At 48.8% G+C, this 21,590-nt stretch overlaps 3 protein-coding genes across 7 annotated transcripts; 2 read left to right on the top strand and 1 right to left on the bottom strand.

Annotated features, from left to right (window-relative positions):
* The first annotated feature begins 11 nt into the window (after positions 1-11).
* SRSF2 (serine and arginine rich splicing factor 2) lies at positions 12-4,424 on the top strand. 5 transcript variants are annotated; one of them, XM_069032612.1, is made up of 4 exons: positions 12-354; positions 490-898; positions 1,433-1,743; positions 2,096-4,424. In XM_069032612.1, exons 2-3 carry the CDS (start codon positions 537-539, stop codon positions 1,734-1,736), a joined length of 666 nt encoding a protein of 221 aa, XP_068888713.1. In that variant the 5' UTR covers positions 12-354; positions 490-536; the 3' UTR covers positions 1,737-1,743; positions 2,096-4,424. The 5 variants fall into 5 exon arrangements, 3 of the variants coding, with proteins under 3 accessions (XP_068888713.1, XP_068888714.1, XP_068888712.1); XR_011155749.1 differs by having other exon boundaries at positions 14-354; positions 1,433-2,199; positions 2,863-4,424; XR_011155748.1 differs by having other exon boundaries at positions 14-354; positions 1,433-2,972; positions 3,484-4,424.
* A 302-nt stretch (positions 4,425-4,726) lies between these two features.
* METTL23 (methyltransferase 23, arginine) lies at positions 4,727-6,456 on the bottom strand. The gene is made up of 5 exons (XM_069032610.1): positions 6,291-6,456; positions 6,107-6,211; positions 5,781-6,018; positions 5,359-5,443; positions 4,727-5,056 (listed from the first exon to the last, which is right to left on the bottom strand). The coding sequence occupies exons 1-5, from the start codon at positions 6,369-6,371 to the stop codon at positions 4,855-4,857; spliced, it is 711 nt and encodes a 236-aa protein (XP_068888711.1). The 5' UTR covers positions 6,372-6,456; the 3' UTR covers positions 4,727-4,854.
* A 429-nt stretch (positions 6,457-6,885) lies between these two features.
* Positions 6,886-21,228, top strand: JMJD6 (jumonji domain containing 6, arginine demethylase and lysine hydroxylase). Its single transcript, XM_069032608.1, has 7 exons — positions 6,886-7,135; positions 7,902-8,290; positions 11,147-11,433; positions 12,712-12,847; positions 12,965-13,103; positions 13,737-13,864; positions 15,521-21,228. Exons 1-7 carry the CDS (start codon positions 7,007-7,009, stop codon positions 15,555-15,557), a joined length of 1,245 nt encoding a protein of 414 aa, XP_068888709.1. The 5' UTR covers positions 6,886-7,006; the 3' UTR covers positions 15,558-21,228.
* Positions 21,229-21,590: the final 362 nt, after the last annotated feature.

The raw sequence follows: 21,590 nt of genomic DNA, 5'->3' as shown, positions 1-21,590 counted from the left end.
GCTTTCAACGCACATTGTTCAAAAATTTCCCCGCCTCCACCGAGCCCTTCCGGGTCACAGCGGCGGCGTTTTAACAGCCACTTTCCAACCACACGGCGAATTATTAATTTAGAGGCGGATTCCCCGCGCTCCCTCTGGGACCACCTCGGGGAAAAGAAGGAAAAAGGGATCGGGGGTCGCTCCCGCGGCGCCGCGGGCGGGGCGGTGCCCCGTTCCCTTCCGGGGCGCCGCCGGCCATTTTGTGGCGTTAAGCCGCGCGCGCGGGCGGTTCCCCCTCATTTCCTCGTCGCGGCGGGACGGGGCGGCCGCTCCTGGCGCTTCGCTCCGGCCTCGGGCCGCCCCTCGGACCCTGAGGTGGGTGCTGCTCCCTGCGGACCCTGCGGCTTTCCCCTATGCGCTGTAGCTCTCCTCCTTTTTGGACTCGCCCTACGGTGTGAGGCGCGTCGCCCTCTGGGCCGCGCCGGCTGCTGACCCCCCTCAACCCCTCAGGTTTATTCTCTTCGGCCGCCGCCGCCCCTCAGGGGCTCCTGCCCACCATGAGCTACGGCCGCCCGCCGCCCGACGTGGAGGGCATGACGTCCCTCAAGGTGGACAACCTGACCTACCGCACCTCCCCGGACACCCTCCGGAGAGTCTTTGAGAAGTACGGCCGCGTGGGCGACGTCTACATCCCCCGGGACCGCTACACCAAGGAGAGCCGCGGCTTCGCCTTCGTGCGCTTCCACGACAAGCGGGACGCGGAGGACGCGATGGACGCGATGGACGGGGCGGTGCTGGACGGCCGGGAGCTCCGCGTGCAGATGGCCCGCTACGGCCGCCCGCCCGACTCGCACCACAGCCGCCGCGGGCCGCCGCCCCGCCGGTACAGCAGCAGCGGCTACGGCCGCCGCAGCCGCAGGTGAGAGCCGCGGGACGGGCAGCGGAGTTCGGGCAGTAGATGAGATGAACCTTAGCTATGCGCCTGTGCAGTGGGAGCCGTTTGTTTTCATGTTGGTTGCCTAGAGAGGTTGCGAGGTCTCCGTCACTGAACCGTATGGGTACAAACTTGAGCCATGTGCTCTAGGACGACTCTGCTTAAGCAGGGAGGTTGGACCGGGTGAGCCACTGTTGTCCCTTCCAACCGGAGCGATTCTGGCGTTCCGTGTTCTTTTCCCAGCGAGTTTCGCGGCGGGGCTGGGAAGAGGAAGTGGGGGTTTCCTAAAGGTTTTCTAGCAAAGGCACGTGGGGTTCCCTCGGAGTGGAAGGGTTTCGCCCTTAGTAGATTTAGCCCCCGGCCATTCGCTCTGAACAATGGCGCCCTCGTAACACTCATTTTCTTGCCCACGTGCGTCCTGTTCCGCCTTCCCTGTCCCGCAGCACTCGCTCCAGTCCGTGCATGACCCGTGAGCAACTAACGCGCTTTTTTTTCCTCTTTCCTCCTGGTATGTTTTAGCCCTAGAAGACGCCGTCGCAGCCGATCTAGAAGCAGGAGCCGCTCTAGGTCCCGCAGTCGGTCCCGCTACAGTCGATCGAAATCCCGGTCTCGCACACGCTCTCGGTCTCGCTCCACCTCCAAGTCCAGGTCTGCCAGGAGATCCAAGTCAAAGTCCTCATCTGTCTCCAGATCCCGGTCCAGGTCGAGATCCCGGTCCAGATCTAGAAGCCCTCCCCCTGCCTCAAAGAGAGAATCCAACTCTAGATCCAGGTCTAAGAGCCCTCCCAAGTCTCCGGAAGAAGAAGGAGCTGTATCCTCCTAGGAACATGGTAATGTACCTCGGGATCAGCACAGGATGCATGTTACTTTATTAGAGCACTTAGGTGGGGTGTTGGGTAGTTCTTGGAACATTAATAGCCTGAACCAAGTGAATCCTAGTGGGGCACATTGTTAGTTGTTGGTTTTGGTTTTTTTTTTCTTGAGCAGTGCTTTTTGGTTATTGATTTAGGGAAATAATTACTGAAGGGTTTTCTACGGAGAATTTTTTTTTTTAACAGAGAAAATGTTTTATTGCAAGATTAATGCCTTGGTTTTAATAAAATATTGTATGAGACGCAACCTATGATGAAAATGACTATTTCTTACTGTATTTATCCAACATCTGCATTTTCCCCTTTAAAGCTGCGGTCTCCTGTTTGCTAAAAGAATATTGGCCAGTATTGCAGATTTTAACTGATTTGGCTGATCCTCCAGGGACCAGTTTCTGTGGGCGTGTGTTGGAGCAGGTTTGTCTTACACTGTTAAAGATACACTATCCTTTTAGAACGGAAGATCGGTTCAGTGGCCGTTGTACTGACTGGAGGTAATAACTGTCCTAGAAAAGTGGCAAATTCCTTGCAAGAGAAAACCACGGAAACTAGTTTTTCCTCAAGTCTACATCTTGAAGAGGCATCTAAGGATAACACCGGGTGGGGAAAGGATAGTGTGTCTTTAACCCTTCAAACTGTTTGGTCCTGTTTTTTAAAAGGAAAGGGCCTGAGCTAGCTCTGGAGTTAGGTAATTGTAGCAAAATTAGTCACATTTTCGGTTTTGAATGCTAAATAGAGTTTAGTTAAGTCTTTATAAAGAAGTATTAGTTTTGTAACTTTTATAGAACTTGGAATAACTGAGTGTTGAACAGGCTGAATTGAAGTTAATGGTGGCTTGATCTACAGCCTGGTGTTTATTCTCCTTTGTAACTAAAATATTTTGACCGAACCTTACATTTGGCCTCTGAAGTAAAAGCAACTTCAAAAAAAAGGGGGGAGGTGGAAGACTGTGGAAATTCCTAAAACTTAATTAAATTAGGCAAAGCCAGTTGAAACACAACTAGAAGTATCCCTGAAGTCATCCACACCCAAAATAGACAAGGTAGAAACCTGGCTGAACTTTTCTCTCTTCAAACCTAGATGCTTCAGCTAAATGAGAACCCACATAAAGGACGCCTTTGGGGGGAAAAGATCGCTTGAGTCTTCAGCCCATTGGAGAGACCCTGGCCGAGCAACCAGCTGTTGAAAAGGTTATTTTGTAACATTTTGTCTAACTTTTTACTTGTTTAAGTTGCGCCTCAAGTGGCAGATTTTACATTTTATGTGCCATTTTGTTGCTGTTATTCAAATTTCTTGTAATTTAGTGAAGTGAACGACTACCGATTTCATTATTGGCTTGGATATTTGAGGTAAAACTTCATTTTTGTTTATATAGTGCTGACTTCTATTGGAAATAAAAACTAATGGTAACTTGCTGCCTCCAGTTTCATACTGAGGAACCATGCAGCCATTATATGCTGATAGCTAACTGTCAAAAAGTATTCTCAATTTTTGTCTTGATTCCTTAAATAAAATTCTGCAAAACTTCAACTTGAAACTTACTGTAAATGCTTTTTTTTTAAAGAAAGAACAACTTTGACTTAAAATAGCATCTTCAAATTCAAATTGGTAGAAATCTTTTCAGGTGACAGTTGATATTTGCAAGGATTGTTTTATCAGACTCAATTCTAATCTCTTCTCTTATGTATTTTTGTGCACTAGGCGCAGTTGTGTAGCAGTTGAGTAATGCTGGTTAGCTGTTAAGGTGGCGTGTTGCAGTGCAGAGTGCTTGGCTGTTTCCTGTTGTCTCCTGATTGCTCCTGTGTAACGATGCCTTGTCGTGCAGAAACAAATGGCTGTCCAGTTAATTAAAATGCCTGACAACTGCACTTCCAGTCACCCGGGCCTTGCGTAAAAAAAATGGAGCATACAGTGAGCACATCTAGCTGATGATATACACACCTTATTTTTTCCAGAATGGTAAAACTTACCAACCTACATTTATGAACTTACATATGAGAATTGTAATGTTAAGCAAAGAAATGGTTCATTCCTTTGTAAGTACTGATTGGTGTATCTTTTGCTTAAGACATTCTGTACTATACCCACTGTCTCTGTAGTTAATATTAAACATTTTTTTCTGTGTTAACTTTTCTCAACTTAATGTCTTGGGTCAGCTTATTTTTAGCTTGAAAAGATTTCTGCAATTATACTGTCAATGTTTAACTTCTATAGAGTAACCAAATGCATTCTACTGCTTATAAATTTTATCCACTGGGGTTGCTTTTAAATTACTGTGGGCAAACTTTAATTAGCATTGTGACTAACCCAATATTGTGTGGCAACTGGTAACACACCAGGCCATGAACGCAGAACCAGCCAGGTCCTGGGATGATGATGTGGGAGGTCCACACTGAGCAGTACTAATAATTGCATTGCTGTGTGCTTGCCCTGGCTCACCAGGCTGCTGCTTGACGGGGGCTGATCTTTACAGTGATGATTTCTCTTGACTTGGTACCAAATGACTTGTAACTTCAAACATCCTGTGTCAAGGGTTATTGTAATGCTTTGTTTTATCTTATGCATGTATGTTAAATGGGAATGGAAACATCTGAACACTGGCAGTATGGCTTTGTTGAGGATTAAAAGTACTTTTCTACAAACTGAGGAGTTTGTATGTTCCAGGTTAGTGCAGTAAACAGAGGGGGCTGGCTTTTGTATGTGGATTTTTGGGAAGGATTCTCCTGGTAAAGGGATCTTACAGGGATGGTTTTTTATTTTAAAAAGAGTGCAGTTACCTTTTCATAGCTGAAAAGCACGTTCATAGCTTAAGTTGTGGATTTAGGTTGGATCTTGTGGATTTCCAGGTTAAATTCTGTTGTGTAGTGGCTCACATGATGGAATTGAAGCTCTGAACTATTTCACGGGCTTGGGGGAGGAACAGAAATTTCTCAAAAGCCATAGCTGGAAAACCAAACAGCTTTATTTTTACAGTGCATGTTTTAAGAATTGCTGCTTCCCCAAAATATCCATGAGGTTTGCTGTAAACAGGACTGTTCTCTGCAGCTCTGTGCTACAGCGAACAGCTGAGTATCACCTTGTACTGAAATCTAAAGTGGAATAAACTGAAGTGCCATCTGACTGTGCTAGTGAGATGATCATCATTTCAATTGTGTGTCTTCCTGGCAGAGAGGAGCTGGCCAAGTGCTCTTTGTCTGCACCAAAGGAATGCAAGGGAACGTGGATGCTCTTCAGTTTCCATTTGTAGAGCAGAGCCTCGATAGACCAGTCAGCACTGAGGGGAGGAAACGGTGTGAAAACCTAACCCAGGGTTTGCTACAGTAACTCGAGCAGGCTGTCACCAAACTTCAGTACAACACAGCTGGGTTTGTAACAGTTGAGTAGAACTCGACAGCAAATTGGTGGTTCTTGGATTATTTTCAGATTTTGTAACCTCCAGGATTTACTGGACAAAAGCAGCCTGACTCACAATAAAGAGCTTTTCTGAGGCAGAGTGGTGCTGCCACAGAGGAGTTAACACTTGCCCACAGCTGAGACAAGAGTTAAGATTTGAGTTTTAAATATGTAAAAATTTACCTTCGGACTTGATAAGTTGTCCAGAATTGAGCATGTGGGTTCTTCTCCAACAAGAAGTAAATTGTAGTTAAAATATCTTCAAAGTCTGTGGAGTTTAGGGGAGATAAAGCAGATTGGGTTAGTCTCTGGATTCCAGGTGGGGATAAATCTGCTTGGTTCTATGCCATGGTAATTACAAATCAATGCAAGCACAGTTTATCTGTATGAGAGACCCAAGCACGGCATGAAGGGACTTAGTTAATTACTTCATCTTCTCTTCCCCCACCCTCAGCCACATTTATGCCAGCTCTAAACTAGAATTACCCCAGAGTAACACGGTCAGTAGTGCAGTGTCACCTGATCTATTGACACTGTTCCCAGCACTGCTTGGACACGAAGTCTTTGCAGTCACAAACCAAAGATACCTGAGAGCATTAACGTACCTTTGGGGTCAAAAAAGACATCTGAGCCTAAAATAATGTCTATAGGAGCAAGAGAGAGCAGCTCTGCCGACATCCGGCCCCAGGTGAGGCCGAGGACAGGCACGTGGGGCAGGTGGTTCATGAGGCAGCTGCTGCGGCAGCTCTGCAGGCAGCGGGGCAGCTCCTCGCTATCCGACAGGATCACCTGGGCACCGCACCTGGCGGCCACCACGCCGGGGAGACTCACTCCGGCACCGATCTGAAACCAGAGCGCGTTCGTGGAGACCGCGGGCGGAGCCTGGCCCGCGGGGCAAGAGCGGGGGTACCGGGCGGGGAGCGTGCGGTACCTCCAGCACTCGCTTGCCGGGAAGGCTCCGCCTGTGCACCCACAGGTACTGGGCCAGGACCACGGCGCAGGGCCACACGTACATCCCGTACTGCGAGTCCAGCACCTGCAACACAGGGCGCGAGGCGCTGTGCCGGGGTCCCGGGAGCTCCCGCTCCTGCCCGTGTCCCGGCTGCCCCCGGTACCTCGGGCACGCGCACGGCCAGCGCCGCCGGACCCTCCTCGAAACGGTACCGCCGTGCGCGCCGCCGCTGCGGCTCCGCCATGGGCCAATCGTGGGCGGACACGTATTGGCGCCAGGCCCCGCTGACCAATCGGCGCCTCCTCCCGGCCTGACGTCAGGCGGAGCGCCGCCGCGGGCGCTGATGGCGATGGGCCGCTCGCCCAGCCGCGGCCTCCCCCGGGCGCCGCGGTTAAACCGGGCCGCTCCCGCCCGCGCCGCTGCCCCAGCGGGGCAGGGCGGGCACCTCCGCGGGCCGCTGCCGGGAGAAGGGAGGAAACCGGGTGACCCACGGCCGGCCCGCCGCTGTCAGGGGAGCGGCAGGCGCGGAGCGCGGGCCCGCCGCGGGACGGGCAGCGGCGGCGGCGGTGGGGTCCCGGGGTGGCCGCGGGACTGCGCGACCAAGGGCGCTCGGCGCCCGCGCCGCCTCCGTGCCGCCCGTGCTGCCCTTCCTCAACATGGCGGTGCGGGGGCGCCGCTTCCCCAGCTACGGCCAATCAGCGCCGAGGCGTGGCGGAAGCCGGGGGGCAGCCAGCCAATGGGAGCGCGGCGGGGGCGGGGCCGCGGCGACAGCGGCGGCACGGGGTGAAATTTCTGGAAGGTGCGGCCGGAGCGGGGCCGGGATCGGGATCAGGGTCGGGCCGGGGGTGACGGGCGGTGACGGCCCCCAGCGCCGCCGCCATGAATCACAAGAGCAAGAAGCGGATCCGGGAGGCGAAGCGCAGCGCCCGGCCCGAGCTGAAGGACTCGCTGGACTGGACCCGTCACAACTACTGCGAGACCTTTCCTCTCAGCCCCACCGCCTGCAAGGTGCGTCGGGCGGAGGGGAGCGGGGGGCTGAGGGGAAAGAAGGGCGTGGGGAATGGGAGGGTGGGAATGGGGAATGGAGATGGGGAAATTGGGAATGGAGGGGGGCGCGACCGAACGAGTCCTGCGGGGAACCGGGGACATGAGGGGAACGGCGGGAGCTGAGGGAACTGTGGCGGGGACACGACCGGGGGTTGGGGAGCCCTGAGGAGACAGGGATGGATGGGGCCGCTGAGGGGATTGGGAATGCCTGTGGTGAAGGGGGAACTGCGGGATGCGTGATGGGGAGCGGGAAGGGGCCCGTTCCCGAGGCTGGGGTTGCCTCGGAGCTGGCAGGAGAGAGAGGTTCGGTGAGGGAGAGGACTTTCTTCCCTCCACGTGGCGAGGGGGTGTGGGAAGGTCAGGGCCCGCCGGGATGGGACGGGCACCCGCATAATTCCCAGGAGCGCTTCCCCGTGTCCCGAGGGGGTGAAATGCAGCAGGGGATGTGTCAGCCGAAAGGGCAGGGTGGCCTCTCCGCCCGGGGAGCTGGCTCGGTGGGGAGCAGTGCCAAAGGCTTCGGGCTGCTCGTGTCACTGATGTGTGCAGGGAGCGGGCCAGCAGAAATGGGCCTGCAGCCTCGAGGAGCTTAAAATAACACAGAGGCAGCGCCATACCCTCGTGGCGTGTGGAGCAAAGGATATGTGTGAAGCTCCCCCACAGGCAAGTGCAGTCCTAGGACGTCAGTCTGTCCTAATATCTGTGCTGCTTTCCTCCCTTGGTTTCACAGGATAACGTGGAGAGGGCAGATGCACTCCAGTTAACAGTGGAGGAATTTGTTGAGCGTTATGAAAAGCCTTACAAGCCCGTGGTGTTGCTGAATGCTCAGGTGGGCTGGTCTGCCCAGGAGAAGTGGACGCTGGAGCGGCTCAAACGCAAGTACAGGAACCAGAAGTTCAAATGTGGGGAGGACAATGACGGTTACTCTGTGAAGATGAAGATGAAATATTACATAGAGTACATGGAAACCACACGGGATGACAGCCCCCTCTACATCTTTGACAGCAGCTATGGAGAGCATCCCAAGCGAAGGAAACTCCTGGAGGACTACAAAGTCCCCAAATTCTTCACTGATGATCTCTTTCAGTATGCAGGGGAGAAACGACGGCCACCCTACAGGTAGAGTGACAGCAAGACAAAACTGGGTATTTTCCAGCTCATTGGTTGTTCCTAAATACCTGGGACTGCCTTACATAAAAAAGGGATATTTTTACAGAATCTCTAAAATGAGCGTACGTCTGTAATCCTGCAGGAGAGAAGGGCAGGTTTGTGCATCACAATTTCTCTTTCAGCAACGAGTGTTGCTACAGATTTATGGTGTGGGGTTTTTTCTTTTCATTTTATTAAGCCAGTTTACGTCACTTCTTAGATTTTTCAAAAATTACATAGTTACTGAGAGTTACAAAGATCAGTTTCTTGCTCTGTGTGTGTGCCTTCTGGCGTTCAAATTTTAAGTACCTCAGGAACAGCTCCTGGGTTTTGCACCCGTGTCTTATGTACAGTGTGGAATTTTGTTTAATTATGAGTCAGTCCTTTTAAGGTAAAGATCTTAAGCTAGATTAGGATCTAATGTGGGCACTAGTTCTTAGCTCCCCTTCAGATGGTTTTGAGAGAGAACAGTATTTCACGTCTGTGTAGTCTTTTCAACTCTTTCCTTATTTTTGCTTCAGATTGGAAGAGGGTGAAATGACGTTTCATTCATAAATTCAAATGCAGCAACCTTGTATTTGGGCTTCTAGATACACAAACCTTTTTTATCTATGTTACTATGACACTCCATAGCAGTATGAGCATAAGCTGAACCCTCCCTAGAAATTAAAGCCTTTACAGTGACATTATAATTGTCAGACAATGCCTGTTGCCCTTTGAGTGACATGAGGATCTGATGTGGTTTATTTAAATAAAATTGAGCAAGTAATGAGTAATGGTACTTTCCTCTGCCCTCTCTCGTGTGCCTGTAGTCCAGCTGTGCTTTTGCAGGAGTGAAGGAAGAACCTAATTCCATTTGAGGTCACTGAAGGAGGTGTTTTTACAGTGCTTTTTGTAATTCTCTTCTAAGAACATACAACACAAAACCACACCAGGTGTAGTCTCTAGTAGAAACTGAATACACTTAATGAACTAGAGATCATTTACCCAAGTTAAAGGTAAATGAGAGAATCTGGTTGTGACTCATTTATTTTGCTGGGTCCCCCACACCCTCCCCACCTACAGGCACATGCCGAGCTCTTTGCTTGTGATCTTGGTATCCAACTTGTTATATTTTGTCCTAGGAAATGTGGGGTTTTTTTCAGGCTGTTGATGTTTTTTGAGAGCTGAGTGATGCACAACAGCAGGTAATGCCTCCTGGAATTAGAGGGTTCATCTAGGTACAGAAATGAGTGTGCAGTACTCTTAGAGCATAATTGAAAATCTGACAGGAAGTGGTGCTAATCGTGTAAGGAGGATACGACCTGTACAGGTTGATCTCTGGGCTGAGAGGTGTGTGATAGTGTGTAGACCTTAAAAGAAGGATTGGTGCTGTTTAGGACATTTTTATTGGCATTGTTCCTCTTCAAAATAAAGACAGTAATTTTTGGAAGCCCTTTACTGAAGCAGCTGTTTTAATTTGGGGAAGGGGGCTGGGGTTTGCTTTCAGATTGAATTTAGGAGTTGTGAAGTTTTCAATTGTAAATTTGATGTCTTGGGGCAAACTGTGTTTTGTTCATTGTAAGTTAAATATTTGGAGGAAGATGCTGGTAAATGGCAGTGTTGCTAAATAAGGGTTTTAAAACCTTCTGTGTGTGTGTGTAGATTGAATTTACTGTCAGAAAAATGATATTGAACAGTGCCAGACAGACCTTTATGTGTATAATTTCTTCTGATTTCTTAATGAAAGCCTTGACTGTTCTACTTGTAGTTTAATCAGCTTTCTAATGCTAATATAAATCTAAAGAGTGAATTGGCAATAGAAAGGGCAAACACCTGCTTATTTACAGCTCCTTTGTGAAGCAGGAAGAAAGCAGCTTGATAATCAAACTTGCTGTCCTACAATTGATGCTGGCAAATGATCCTTCAAAACAAGCTTGATTTACAACTGCACTGGAAAGGAGAGATGGACAACTCGGTGTATTTTCTGAACCTTTGCATTCCTCTTGCTGGGCATCACCTGCCTGTCACTACACCATGGAGGGATCATGGTGGTGCTTTAGTTTCTGTACTCTCTGCTGCCAACTAAATAATTATTGTCTTTTTTTTTCCTCTTGATCCCTGCTATGAAGTCACTTCACACTGCTTTTTCTGGTGTGGTTGGTCTTACTGCTCCGTTTCAGGGAAAATGAGCAGCTGAAGGTGCTGCTGCAGTTAAACACGTACAGTAGATAAAGTTCTCCACTGGGAGAAATAAACCTTGCAAACGGGCAGTGGGAATATAAACCTCAAATCCTGAATGGTCACTGGAGAATAAGCTCCATGTAGTTAAGTGTTGGAATGAAAAGCCTGTTGTGAATGAACAGAAGGAGCAGAGAGAGGCCAGGGTTGCGTAACTTGCTCTGTTCCTTGTGTTGCCTTTTGTTCCTCATTGTTCTGCAGTTCTGGATGTGCTTGAGCAGGAAATTTTAGAAAGCCATAGGAGAGTCCCCCTGCCTAGGAAGAATGCTAGCACAGGCTGTTGGGACTTAATTACACTCATAAACTTTGAAGTCACTATTTTGCTGAAGAACTGTTTGAAACAAAATAGAGCTATGACATTTAGAAAGTCATCTTCACTTGCTTGTCCCACAGTCATTCCTGTCCCAATGCATAGTGGTTTTTAGGTTAAATTCCTGTTGTACCTTTTTGCTGCAGTGTGAACTTAACAAAATCAAGAGTGTAAATGAAGGAACTGTAATTACTTCAATTTCTAACTGAAAGTGCAATGAATTCTCTGTCTAACATGAAGAAAGGGAGGTACCTGCCTGCTCTATGACTAAAGCACTTTTCTTCCCCCTCCTGCAGATGGTTTGTGATGGGCCCACCTCGTTCTGGAACAGGAATTCACATTGATCCCTTGGGAACTAGTGCATGGAATGCCTTAGTCCAGGGACATAAGCGTTGGTGCCTGTTCCCAACCAGCACTCCCAGAGAGCTGATCAAAGTGACACGGGAAGAGGGGGGGAACCAGCAGGACGAGGCCATCACCTGGTTCAATGTCATCTATCCCCGGACACAGCTTCCCACCTGGCCCCCTGAGTTCAAACCCCTGGAAGTCCTACAGAAACCAGGAGAGACAGTCTTTGTGCCAGGTATGTGCAGATCTCTCCAGGAAGGAAATCTGGGAGAGAAAAAGCATATATGTAATACTCCTGTGTAATAGAGATGAAGGGAATATTTCAGCTTTCTTACACGGCCCATCTCTTAGAAAACAAACTCTCCTGAGCTTGTTTTGAGACTGTTCAGTTACTTGCTGAACGTCCCAAAGTGTGTATGGCCTGTGGCATAGGATTGTATGTGGTACAGATGGCAGAACAAGTGGAACTTGTGTTACAGCATGACAGGAATGTGATCCTGAACTAAATTGCAGCAATAAGGAAGCTGTCAGGGCATAAAATAATGGCATAAAATAATAGAGGTGTTTGAGCCCCAGTAACTCTTAGACAAAAATGCTCGAGTTTATACACGCTGGAGCAAATTCATGACTGAATTTTGCATGTGAATTTTTCCTAGCTGTGGGAAACGAACTACTTAAAGGCACTGACACCTTCCACCCACTTCTCTGTGGTTATGCCTCATCTTGCATTTGAAATCAAAAGCTAAATAAAGCTTTGCTAAAGATGCCTTTCTCTCTGAGTGGCTGCACACTGTGTGCCCATTGTAAGCAGGGGGTGAGGTGAGTTCAGTGCCAGATTCTAACCTCTGAATCTTGCATCATTTATGTGCAGCACAGCCCATAGTTTCTGTCCACATTGCTTGTCTCTGACATCCAGCTGACTTGGTGTGTGAAGGGTGCCTTTTGATTGTCTTGGCACTTATTAGTGACTCCTGAGTGTACCTTCTGTTAAGAGTTTGTAGCTGTCGGGTTCCATTAAACTGTTCCCTCAGTCTTTTATGAGGCTATAAGTGGGTTGTAAGAACTCCACTATTTTTATCCCGTGTGGAGAAACAATTTTGCATCTATTTTTAAATGAAAGGTTAGTCTGTAATCATAAGAACCTTACAAAATCAGCGTGGAAAGTGCTCTCCAGCTGAACAGAAAGGGTCCTCTGTGCAGTCTGGGTTACAATGGCTGTTGCTGTTAAATAAACCGTCAGCAGCCAGCATGGTGCTGTCAAGTCACATCTTCAGTCCTGTGTGTGAGCTGGGTAATTTGGTCAGAGCATGGAGCAGCACTGTGTAACAAGAACCTGTCAGGCATTGGGGTGAAAGCTGAAATAAGGCTGAGGAAAAATGATGTGTAGGCAAACTCACCTGGGTTTGGGAGATAATGTCCAGTTCCACCTGCACTATGGGAAAAGTGTTCTTGGATGTTCTTGGACTTGCTCTCTGCTGTGCAGCCACCAATGGTCACTGGTGTTGTGTTTTAGGTGGCTGGTGGCACGTAGTCCTCAATCTTGACACGACTATTGCCATCACACAAAACTTTGCCAGCTGTACCAACTTCCCAGTGGTGTGGCACAAGACAGTAAGAGGGAGGCCCAAACTGTCACGGAAATGGTACAGGTAAGAGGTTTAGTAGCTTTCTTTGCCTATTCTTCACTGAAAACAAAACCTAAAAATATTCATTAATACGCAGTGTTACAGTTCAAGGGCTAACCCTGAAATTTCAACTGTGTTTAGGATTCTAAAGCAGGAACATCCTGACTTGGCAGCCTTGGCTGATTCAGTTGACCTGCAGGAATCTACTGGTATTGCTTCTGACAGTTCTAGTGATTCTTCCAGTTCCTCAAGTTCCAGCTCCTCAGACTCTGATTCAGAGGTAATGCTTTTTACTGTAATAGGTGATCCATATTCTGGAATTACATTGTTTTTCCATACCTGATCATGTGCCTTCATCCTTATATTCATGCCTTATGGAATAAATGAGTGGACAGCAGATAAACCAATCTACATGGTGGAGGAGCCTGTGATCTTAGCAGGTTCTGTTTGCTGAAGCCTCTCTTTGCATTGCTAAGTGGCTTCAGTCTGTTTGATCCATGTCTGGATTATACATGAATCTGTCACTCATTTAGCTTGTGGAAAATGGCTGCAAAATGAATGTTCTAAAAATTGGGAGAGGGAACAAAATCCAAACCAGATCAGTTATGACATGGGACTCTTCTCAACACCTAAATCCTTCAGAAGCCAGTCTTCTCGAAGATGAGGTCCTTCTAGGGGCCAAAAGGAACACGTTCATTGTCTTACCCCAAATCAGCTTTAGTCAGTGATGAAATCCAAAAACGTTTCTGTTCCTGATTTTTAAATGCTTAATTTAAAATTTCCTTGATGTGTCTAACCTAAAACAGTACATTCTTTGAGCTCAGGGTTGCTGAGTAGCTCTTGTGGCGAAATGCACAGCACAGGCAGTTCATGAGGTTCCTCTGAATTGTGGTTTCATCTTTCCATCCTTCAGTGTGACTCTGGCTCCGAGACAGAGGGGATGATGCACCGGAGGAAAAAGCGGAGGACGTGCGGAATGATGGGGAACGGGGACACAACTTCCCAGGACGACTGCGTGAGCAAAGAACGCAGCTCCTCCAGGTGACCCCATGGCAGCTGGTGGTTTTAAACAAGCACAGGACAATGTGAGGGGAAGCTGGCACCCTTCAGATAGGGGATTCCTCAGCAGAGAGGGATGGAGAGCAAGGGATTCCTTACAGGACATAAAGCAGTTGACTAGTGCTGTCTTCTATTTTAATTGTTCCAAACAGAAAACTAAGATTATTGATGTTTTTTTAAAAATCAGGGGTTTTATTTAATAAACAGTTTTATTACTTTTCCTAGTTGTCTCTTTTAATAGATGAAAGAATTTGATTTTGTCTTTGTTTAATGGGAGAGGTGGGATGTTTTAACTGCTCTTCAGAGAGCACAAATGAATAGTGAACAGTTTAAGATGAAGAATGATCAGGCAGCACTCAGGTTTCAAATATTTAACAATGTTAACATTCAAACATCTGTTATTCAAACCGAAAACCTTTAAGCAGTTGTATGGTTTCTCTTACTGCTGCCTGGATTATTTCAATTTGTTCCACTGCTTTATCTGTTAAAGGAGGCAAAAGTCATCCCAAATTCCAAATGTCTGTGTTCACATTTAAAATAAATAAATAAACAAATACATAAATATTGAGCAAATTTCAGTCAGTGTGGAAGGAGGCAACATTAATATGGCAAAATTGAGGATAGATACACTTAGGGTAAAGTTGCTGAGGAAAGCAGTTCTCTGGACTGGCCAGGTTAAAAACAGTGGAGCACTGGGAATCTGGGAGTATACTGCAGGGAAGAACTTAAACATTCTTTCCTAAATAAAGCATTTTTCTCATACAGCAGAGGCTTGCCAAAATTCTTAAGCAAATTCCTTGCAGCTTGGTTAACCAATGCTGCTGGATTGGCTGCCTGCCTGCATTAGAGTGCTGGCCAGTTCCTGAGCTCTTGGATGCCCCAGGTTTGGCGTGGATGCAAGTGCTGTGGTGGCTTAGTGTGTGGCTTGCTGAACAAGGTGTGCAGCAGTAGTTTACCTGAGGAAGTCCATATTCCAGCATGATGCCTGACTTCCCAGTCTAGGGACTGCCTGAAGACCTGTGTGCTCCTGTAGATTGCTCTCTTGTTTCCAGGAGCTGCTTGTAACTGAATACAATTGAATTACAAGTACAGAGCATCATTAAACATTGGGGAGAGCTGTACTGACTGCTTATTTTGCCCTAGAGGTTTTCACAATTTGCTTGTTATGACATTGTCAAATCCCATTTCGGCAGCCAGCGTGACTTCAGGCAAGGAATGAGCAGCAGGAGAGAACAAACCTTAATGCAGACCCTGGTTTAAAAACAAAAGCTGTAAAAGTGCAGATCACGATGCAGATCTGTTCTTCTGAAAAACCCGTGCATTTTTAAATTATTTGCCATTCAAATTTTGAAATGAATACCCTAACTATTAAAAATTAGCACCTTGCCTAGAACATTTGCTTTCTGGGTTTCAGTGTTCTTCCTCCTGTATGTTGACTGTTTCACTCTGTGAGGGTGGGTGGGCGTTCCCTTCCAGCTGTCTGATGGCTTAGTTGACAGAAACACTTCCAAACATAAAATCCTAACCCTGCTTGTACAATGCTGGAGGAAGAATAAGCCTGAGATTAATCTGCATGCTGGGATCTTGTGCCCTGCTATGAGGGGAATGCTCAAAGGCAGTTGTACCTTTTTTTGACAGGATTAGGGAATCCTGTGGAGGCCGCAGCTACCCCTGAGGGATAACACCACCTGCCCAGAGGCAGCTGCCGATCGAAGCTCCGTTAGCAGCCAGCCAGCTCTGTTCTACCCCCTTCTGCTTCTATTTCTCACACTCCTTAAGTTTTTGTCACTCTTCCTCGATCCAGACATCTTCGTTACGTGCTGTCCAAGGTTGGCTCCTGAATAACCTGTAGGGGAACGCCCCAACTACGTCCTTTGTGCAATGCTTTGTCCCCTCTGTGCCCCGGGTGAGTGCACTATAACCCAGCTGTGGGTAAGGACATGCCAAGTATTTAAAGGGTCACGGAACTGGCAAGGAAGACAACGGTCAGTTTTTAAAGAACTCTTTCTAAAACCAGCAGGTAAATGTAAAAACCTGCCTTGCTTTGACACTGTCATATGTTTACATGTTGTCCTGTACACTTGAGGAAAGGAACACCAGCCCTTTTGGCCTATCGGAACGTCCGGCGGATCTCACAGCAGAATTTCAGGAAGAGCGAGGAAGAAATGAGCTTCTGCAAGACCTGAGCTGTGGAAAATGGGTCCTTGGATCTTCCCCTGCTGCAGGAGAGCACTGCTGTCAGGGCTGGAGCTTCCAAGTGTGTGTCTCATAGAATCCTGGAATACAGGCACTTGGAAAGAACCCATGAGGATCCTCGAGGCCAACTCCTGGCGCTGCACAGAAACCAAGAACCCCCACCCTGTGCCCAAAAGCATTGTCCAAACACTTCTTGAGCTCAGACGGGCTCAGTGCTGTGACCATTGCTCTGGGGAGCCTGTTCAGTGCTCAGCCACCCTCTGGGTGAAAAACCTTTCTGTGATATCCAACCTCAACCTGCCCTGACTCAGCTCCAGCCGTTTCCTTGAGTCCTGTCATTGGATCAGTACCTGCCCCTCTGCTGTCCCTCAGGAGGATGCTGAAAACTCAAATGAGGTCTGACCTCAGTCTCCTCCAGGCTGAACAGACCAAGTGCCCTCAGCTACTCCTCATCCAGCTTCCCCTCCAGACCCTTCACCATCTTCATGGCATCCTTTGGATGCTTTCCAATGGCTTAATGTCTGTTATATGTTGTGGTTCCCAAAACTGCCCCCAGCACTCAAGGTGAGGCTACCCTAGTGCAGAGCAGAGCAGGACAATCCCCTCCCTTGCCTGGCTGTCAAGGCTGTCCCTGATGCCCCCCAGGACACAGTTGGCCCTCCAAGCTCCAGGGCACTTGTGACTCAGATCCAGCTTGCCACCAACCAGGACCCCAGCTCTCTTTCCACAGCTGTGCTCTCCAGCCTCTTTTTCCCCAGTTTATCCACACAACCAGGAGTATCCTGTCCCCAGTGCAGAACCCAGCCCTCACCCTTGTTAAGCCCCACACAGTTGGTGATTTCTCACCTAATTTGTTGAGGCCTCTCTACCCTCAAGGGAGTTGACAGCTCCTCCCAATTTAGTGTTGTCAGCAAGCTTCATATTCCTTCCAGTCCTGTGTCCAAGTCATTAATGAGGATGTTGAAGAGCACAGGGATGAGGATGGAGCCCTGCAGAACCCCACTAGTGACCAGTGCCAGCTTGGTGTCACCCCCATCACTGTCACCCTTTGTGTCCAGCCTGTAGGCCAGTTGCTCACCCACCCTGTAACATGGTTAACCAGCTGTGGGCTTGACAGTTTGTCCAGAAGGTCTTTGGGAGAGACAGTATCCAAAGCTTTGCTGAAAGTCCAAAAGGTGACATCTACTGGCTTTCCTAGATCAGCAAGGTGGATCACCCTGTCACAGAAGGAGATCAGATTCAACAAGCAGGACTTCCCCCTCATGAAGCTGTGCTGGCTGTGACTGATGCCTGCATTGTCCTCCAGGTGTTTTTCAGTACTTCCCAGAATAATCTCTTCCATGATTTGGCTGGGCACTGAAGTGAGACTGACAGGCCTGTGGTTTCCAGGGTCCTCCTTCTTGAAAACTGGGACAACATTCACCAGCTTCCAGTCAGCTGGGACCCCTCTGGATTCCCAAGACTGCTCAAAAATCATTGAGAGGTTTTGCAATGACATCAGCAGCATCTTGGGGATTCTCAGATGAATCCCATGAGGCCTCATGAATTTGTAGGAGCAGATCCTGCACAAGTTTGGGGTCGACTGGGAGTTGAACATTCTCACAGTCGCAGTCCTCCAGCTCTGGGCATTGAGACCCCCTTGGTCCATCATCTGTGCTGAAGACAGAGGCAAAGGAACATTAAACGCCTCTGCCATGTCCATGTCCCTGTTTGTGAGGTGACCATCCTCATCCTGGAATGGGCCAGTGTTATTTCTAATTTGCCTTTTGCCATTAATATATTTGAAAAAACTGTTTTTTTTATTTTCCCCCACGGTTCTGGCTGGTTTAATCTGCAGCTGAGCTTTGGCCACGTGAATTTTCTCCCTACAGTGGCAGCAGCATTTCTGTGTTCTTCCCATGTCACCTGACCTTGCTTCCACTGGGTGAACACCTTCCTTTTTCATCTTGTTTCCAAGAGAAGATCCCTGTTCAGCCAAGGAAGGGAAGGTGGTGTGAATGCCCCAAGCACTGAAGCAACTTCAGCAGAGGTGACCACCAACCTGAAGCGTCTTTCCTGGTCTTAATCTGCGTGCTCCATGCACACACCTGAAGTGCAACACCTGAACCAGCAACAGTCCATCTACTTCCACTGTGTCTGTCACAGTGACAGGTAACAAAGCTGCACTAGCACCTTGTGATGGGAAGCTCAACGGAGCAGGGGAATCCTGGAGTTTCTTGGACAGAAAAAACTGGGGGGGGGGAAAGTCAGCATTTGCCAGCAATTCCAGTCCTTCAGGGTGTGATGTTTAGCACAAGGCAACTGCTGACAAAGTCTGACTCTGGCACGATCACGTTTGCTGGGCTTGAAACACCAAACAGTTCCGAGGCCGTGGGCTTGCTCAGGCCAGGGCAGTTCACATCCCTAAACAGCTTTTCTTTGAGATTATGGGTTCAGATGTTGCTGAAAGTTGCAGTGCCAATTTTAAAGGACTGAGGGGGGGACATTTTGTTGTTTTATGCTTTTTAAAAATGCAATGTGTTGCTTAAGTCTGTGTAGATGCATTTGTGTTATGCCAGGTGAAGCTCTTGTCCCCAAGGGATCTGTTGGAGCTGCTGGCTTGTTTTATTAGCAGGAGCTTGTGCTGGTGGTGTCAGTGGTGTCTCTGTGTGGCTGAAGGTGCTGCCAGGAAATCCAAACTTCCCATGGGCTGATTCCATGGGTGCTCTTCTGAGCCCTAGGAGGTGATACAGAACTCACTTCAGCCGTTCTCTGGGAGAGGAGACTTGACAGCAGAATTGCTGTGCACGTAGTAAACACACAGCAATGCCCAGGCACTGATGAAACAGCAAATTAAAAAGAGGTTGAAGCCTCAACTGTGACTTTCTTAAACGTGTTGGGTTTGGTGGAACCTGGAGCGTTGCTTTTCTGGATTCTCTGATCCATTTTTAACCTTGTCTCTTCCCTATTTAAACACTCCTAGGCCATATCCTTTTGTACAAATGAATCCTAAATATGTTTGTCAGGATCTCTGTTTTTGACTTTTCTGTGCCAGTCAGTTTGTGTAGGAGCAGTGTGGTGGTGGGGAAACGGAGAGGGAAGGTTTATTGATACATTCTTTAGCTGTCCAGACTTCTGAATTTCCTGTGATAGATAGCCAAGCATAAGCAAGCACACTTGCTCTGTAGCCACTGCAGATTCTTCCACAAGATTACTTTAAAAAAACCCTCTAACTTCTCCAGCTCCTGGCATTTCTGGCCAAGGCTGAACAGCCTGGGAGCCTGCACAGTCTGTGTGTGTGTGTCCTCTCAGAGCAGGCTGCAGCTGCTGCCTTTTGGAAGAATGGAGAGGCAAAGGCTCACAAGACTCAGCTCTGTCGGGGTGAGGGGAGTCCGTGGACAGCTGTCCCTGCCCTCTCTGGTGGCTGGGCAGCACCTCAGTGAGATGCAGCTGCATTTGGCACAGTCTTAAAATCTAATGTGAAAGCCTGATTGCTGTGCTGGGAAAGCCACACCTCTGCCTCTAGAAGCACAGTGGGAAGATTCAGTGTGCAGAGCATTCTTCCATGCCTGGGAACTCTTCCATGGTGTGAAATAAAGCAATTCCAGGTGAAGCCTGTGTTGGTGTGACACCCCTCACAGAAAAGCAGCGTGTCTACAATGGACTGCAGACAGCATGATAGCAGCAACCCTCTCCTGACTGCTCCACAGGGCAATTCCTGCTGTGAAACAGTGTCTGTTCAGGCTGCCTGGGAATCAGGACTCTGGGATCTCCAGTTCTTCCACTTAGGGCTTTTGCCTCAGCCACTTTGGTGAGTCTTTGAGCATGAGGAAAATCCCTACCTCGCAGGGCTGTTGTGAGGCTGAACTCTAACTGCTGTGTAAGATGCTTTGAAGCCATCCACCCCCAAAAAGTGTTCCGTTCATCCTGAGCAACCTGAGACTTCCGAGCCTGGTGGGAGCTTTTTGTAGCAGAAAACATTGGGGATGTTGTTCAACACTCTTGGCCACGTGGTGTTCTGTGGTGGCCCTTCCAGAACTGCTGTGTGGTACATAAATTGTAGCAGAACAAGACTTTCTGTTTTCACCAGGGTTGAACTGTTGCTGTTCCATGGCCTGCTCTAAACAGGAGGTCCTGCTAGAGCAGGATCTGTTTCTAAATAGGTCTAGATGCAATTCTCTCATCAGGGAGTCAGCTTCACTGGTCTTACAGGAATGGGGGGAGCTGGTGCTTCCCAGACCCTCATTCCAGGCTGGGTGAGTGAGGAACAGTTAAAAACTGTGCTCCCTTTGTGCCTAGCTCCGTGCTTGTGGGAAGCTGGCTGGGGAGAGTGGGCTCTGTGCTCTCATTTCTCCAGGCTTGTGCTTCATGTCTCTTGTTCCAACCCCACTGCTTTTGTACTCTGGAGGCCCTGGGTGCAGCAGGTCCAGCACCCCATGTGCCCCTCATCTCCTTGAGCCCCAAAGCAGCAGCACAGCTTTGCCTCAGCCCCCTGGGGGTTTGGGGGCTGCCCTGTTCCCCAGGGATGGGCAGAGAGCCTCGGGCTGGGTGTCATTGTCACAATCCTGCCTGCTCTGGGAAAGGCGATGGGATTTGGGAGCTCTGGCTGTGCTTTAGAGCCTGGTAATGGACACAGGCTATGAGAGTTCAGGAGGAAATGACCCAGCACTGTCAGAACTGCAGATGTGGACAAGAGGCATCAGTCCTAGCACCTGTTCCCTGCACAAGTGGTGTGGGAGCAGGTGACACCGAGGAGCCTCTGGCAGACCTTCCTCCCCTTCCCAGCTCGTGTGCACTGGCTCCAGTTTGTCTCCTCAGTTACATCAAACCTCTCCAAATGCTTCAAGGAAAGACCACAACCTCTTTCATAGTTAACCTCTGCTCTCCTCCCCGAGTCCCCAGCCATGGTGGGCTGGGAAATGAGACTGTTGGCTGAATCCAATCTGAAATGCCTGTGTGGGCACATTGTAACGGGAGCTTTTTTGGCATCCTCCTTGCAAAGGCGGGGAAGGAAAGTGCTACCCCGTTCATGTGACAGTCCCACTGTCAGCTCCAAGCCCTGCCACTGCCCTTAGCTGCTTTTATCACCCATCCAGCAGAGCTGGGATACTTGTCTTGTTCGGATGATTGTGGTTTTGCTTTTTATTTTAAATAAAATCAATTATTTTGCATTATCCTGTCACTTTCTTTCATACTGGGATCTGAAGAAACCTTACAGGTGTGCACCTCTGTTTCCCAAAGTGCTAAATGTGTCGGGTGACAAGTCTGGGGGGTGCTTGAGGGTTTGCACATCTGTGCTGGGCTGTGGTTTGGAAGCTGCTGGGGTTGCACTGACTTTGGGAGGTGAGTTTTGTTGGTAGGTTTGTTACCAGACTGCCCCACCTGCTCTTTGTCCCCGCCCTGGCCTCCCCAGTCTGTGTCACAAGAGGTTTCTGTGTTGTGGTTCTGGTGCCACCTCGCCCCAGTGAGAGGGGGTTTCATCTTCCAGGTGTCTTGTGCTGCTTTGGGAGGGCCACCATGGTGATCAGAGGGA

Source organism: Aphelocoma coerulescens, chromosome 18 (assembly GCF_041296385.1).
Source record: "Aphelocoma coerulescens isolate FSJ_1873_10779 chromosome 18, UR_Acoe_1.0, whole genome shotgun sequence".
In the NCBI taxonomy this organism is placed as follows: domain Eukaryota; kingdom Metazoa; phylum Chordata; class Aves; order Passeriformes; family Corvidae; genus Aphelocoma; species Aphelocoma coerulescens.
Note: the sequence above shows the minus strand (reverse complement) of the source record. Positions and strands in the feature narration are given on the sequence as shown.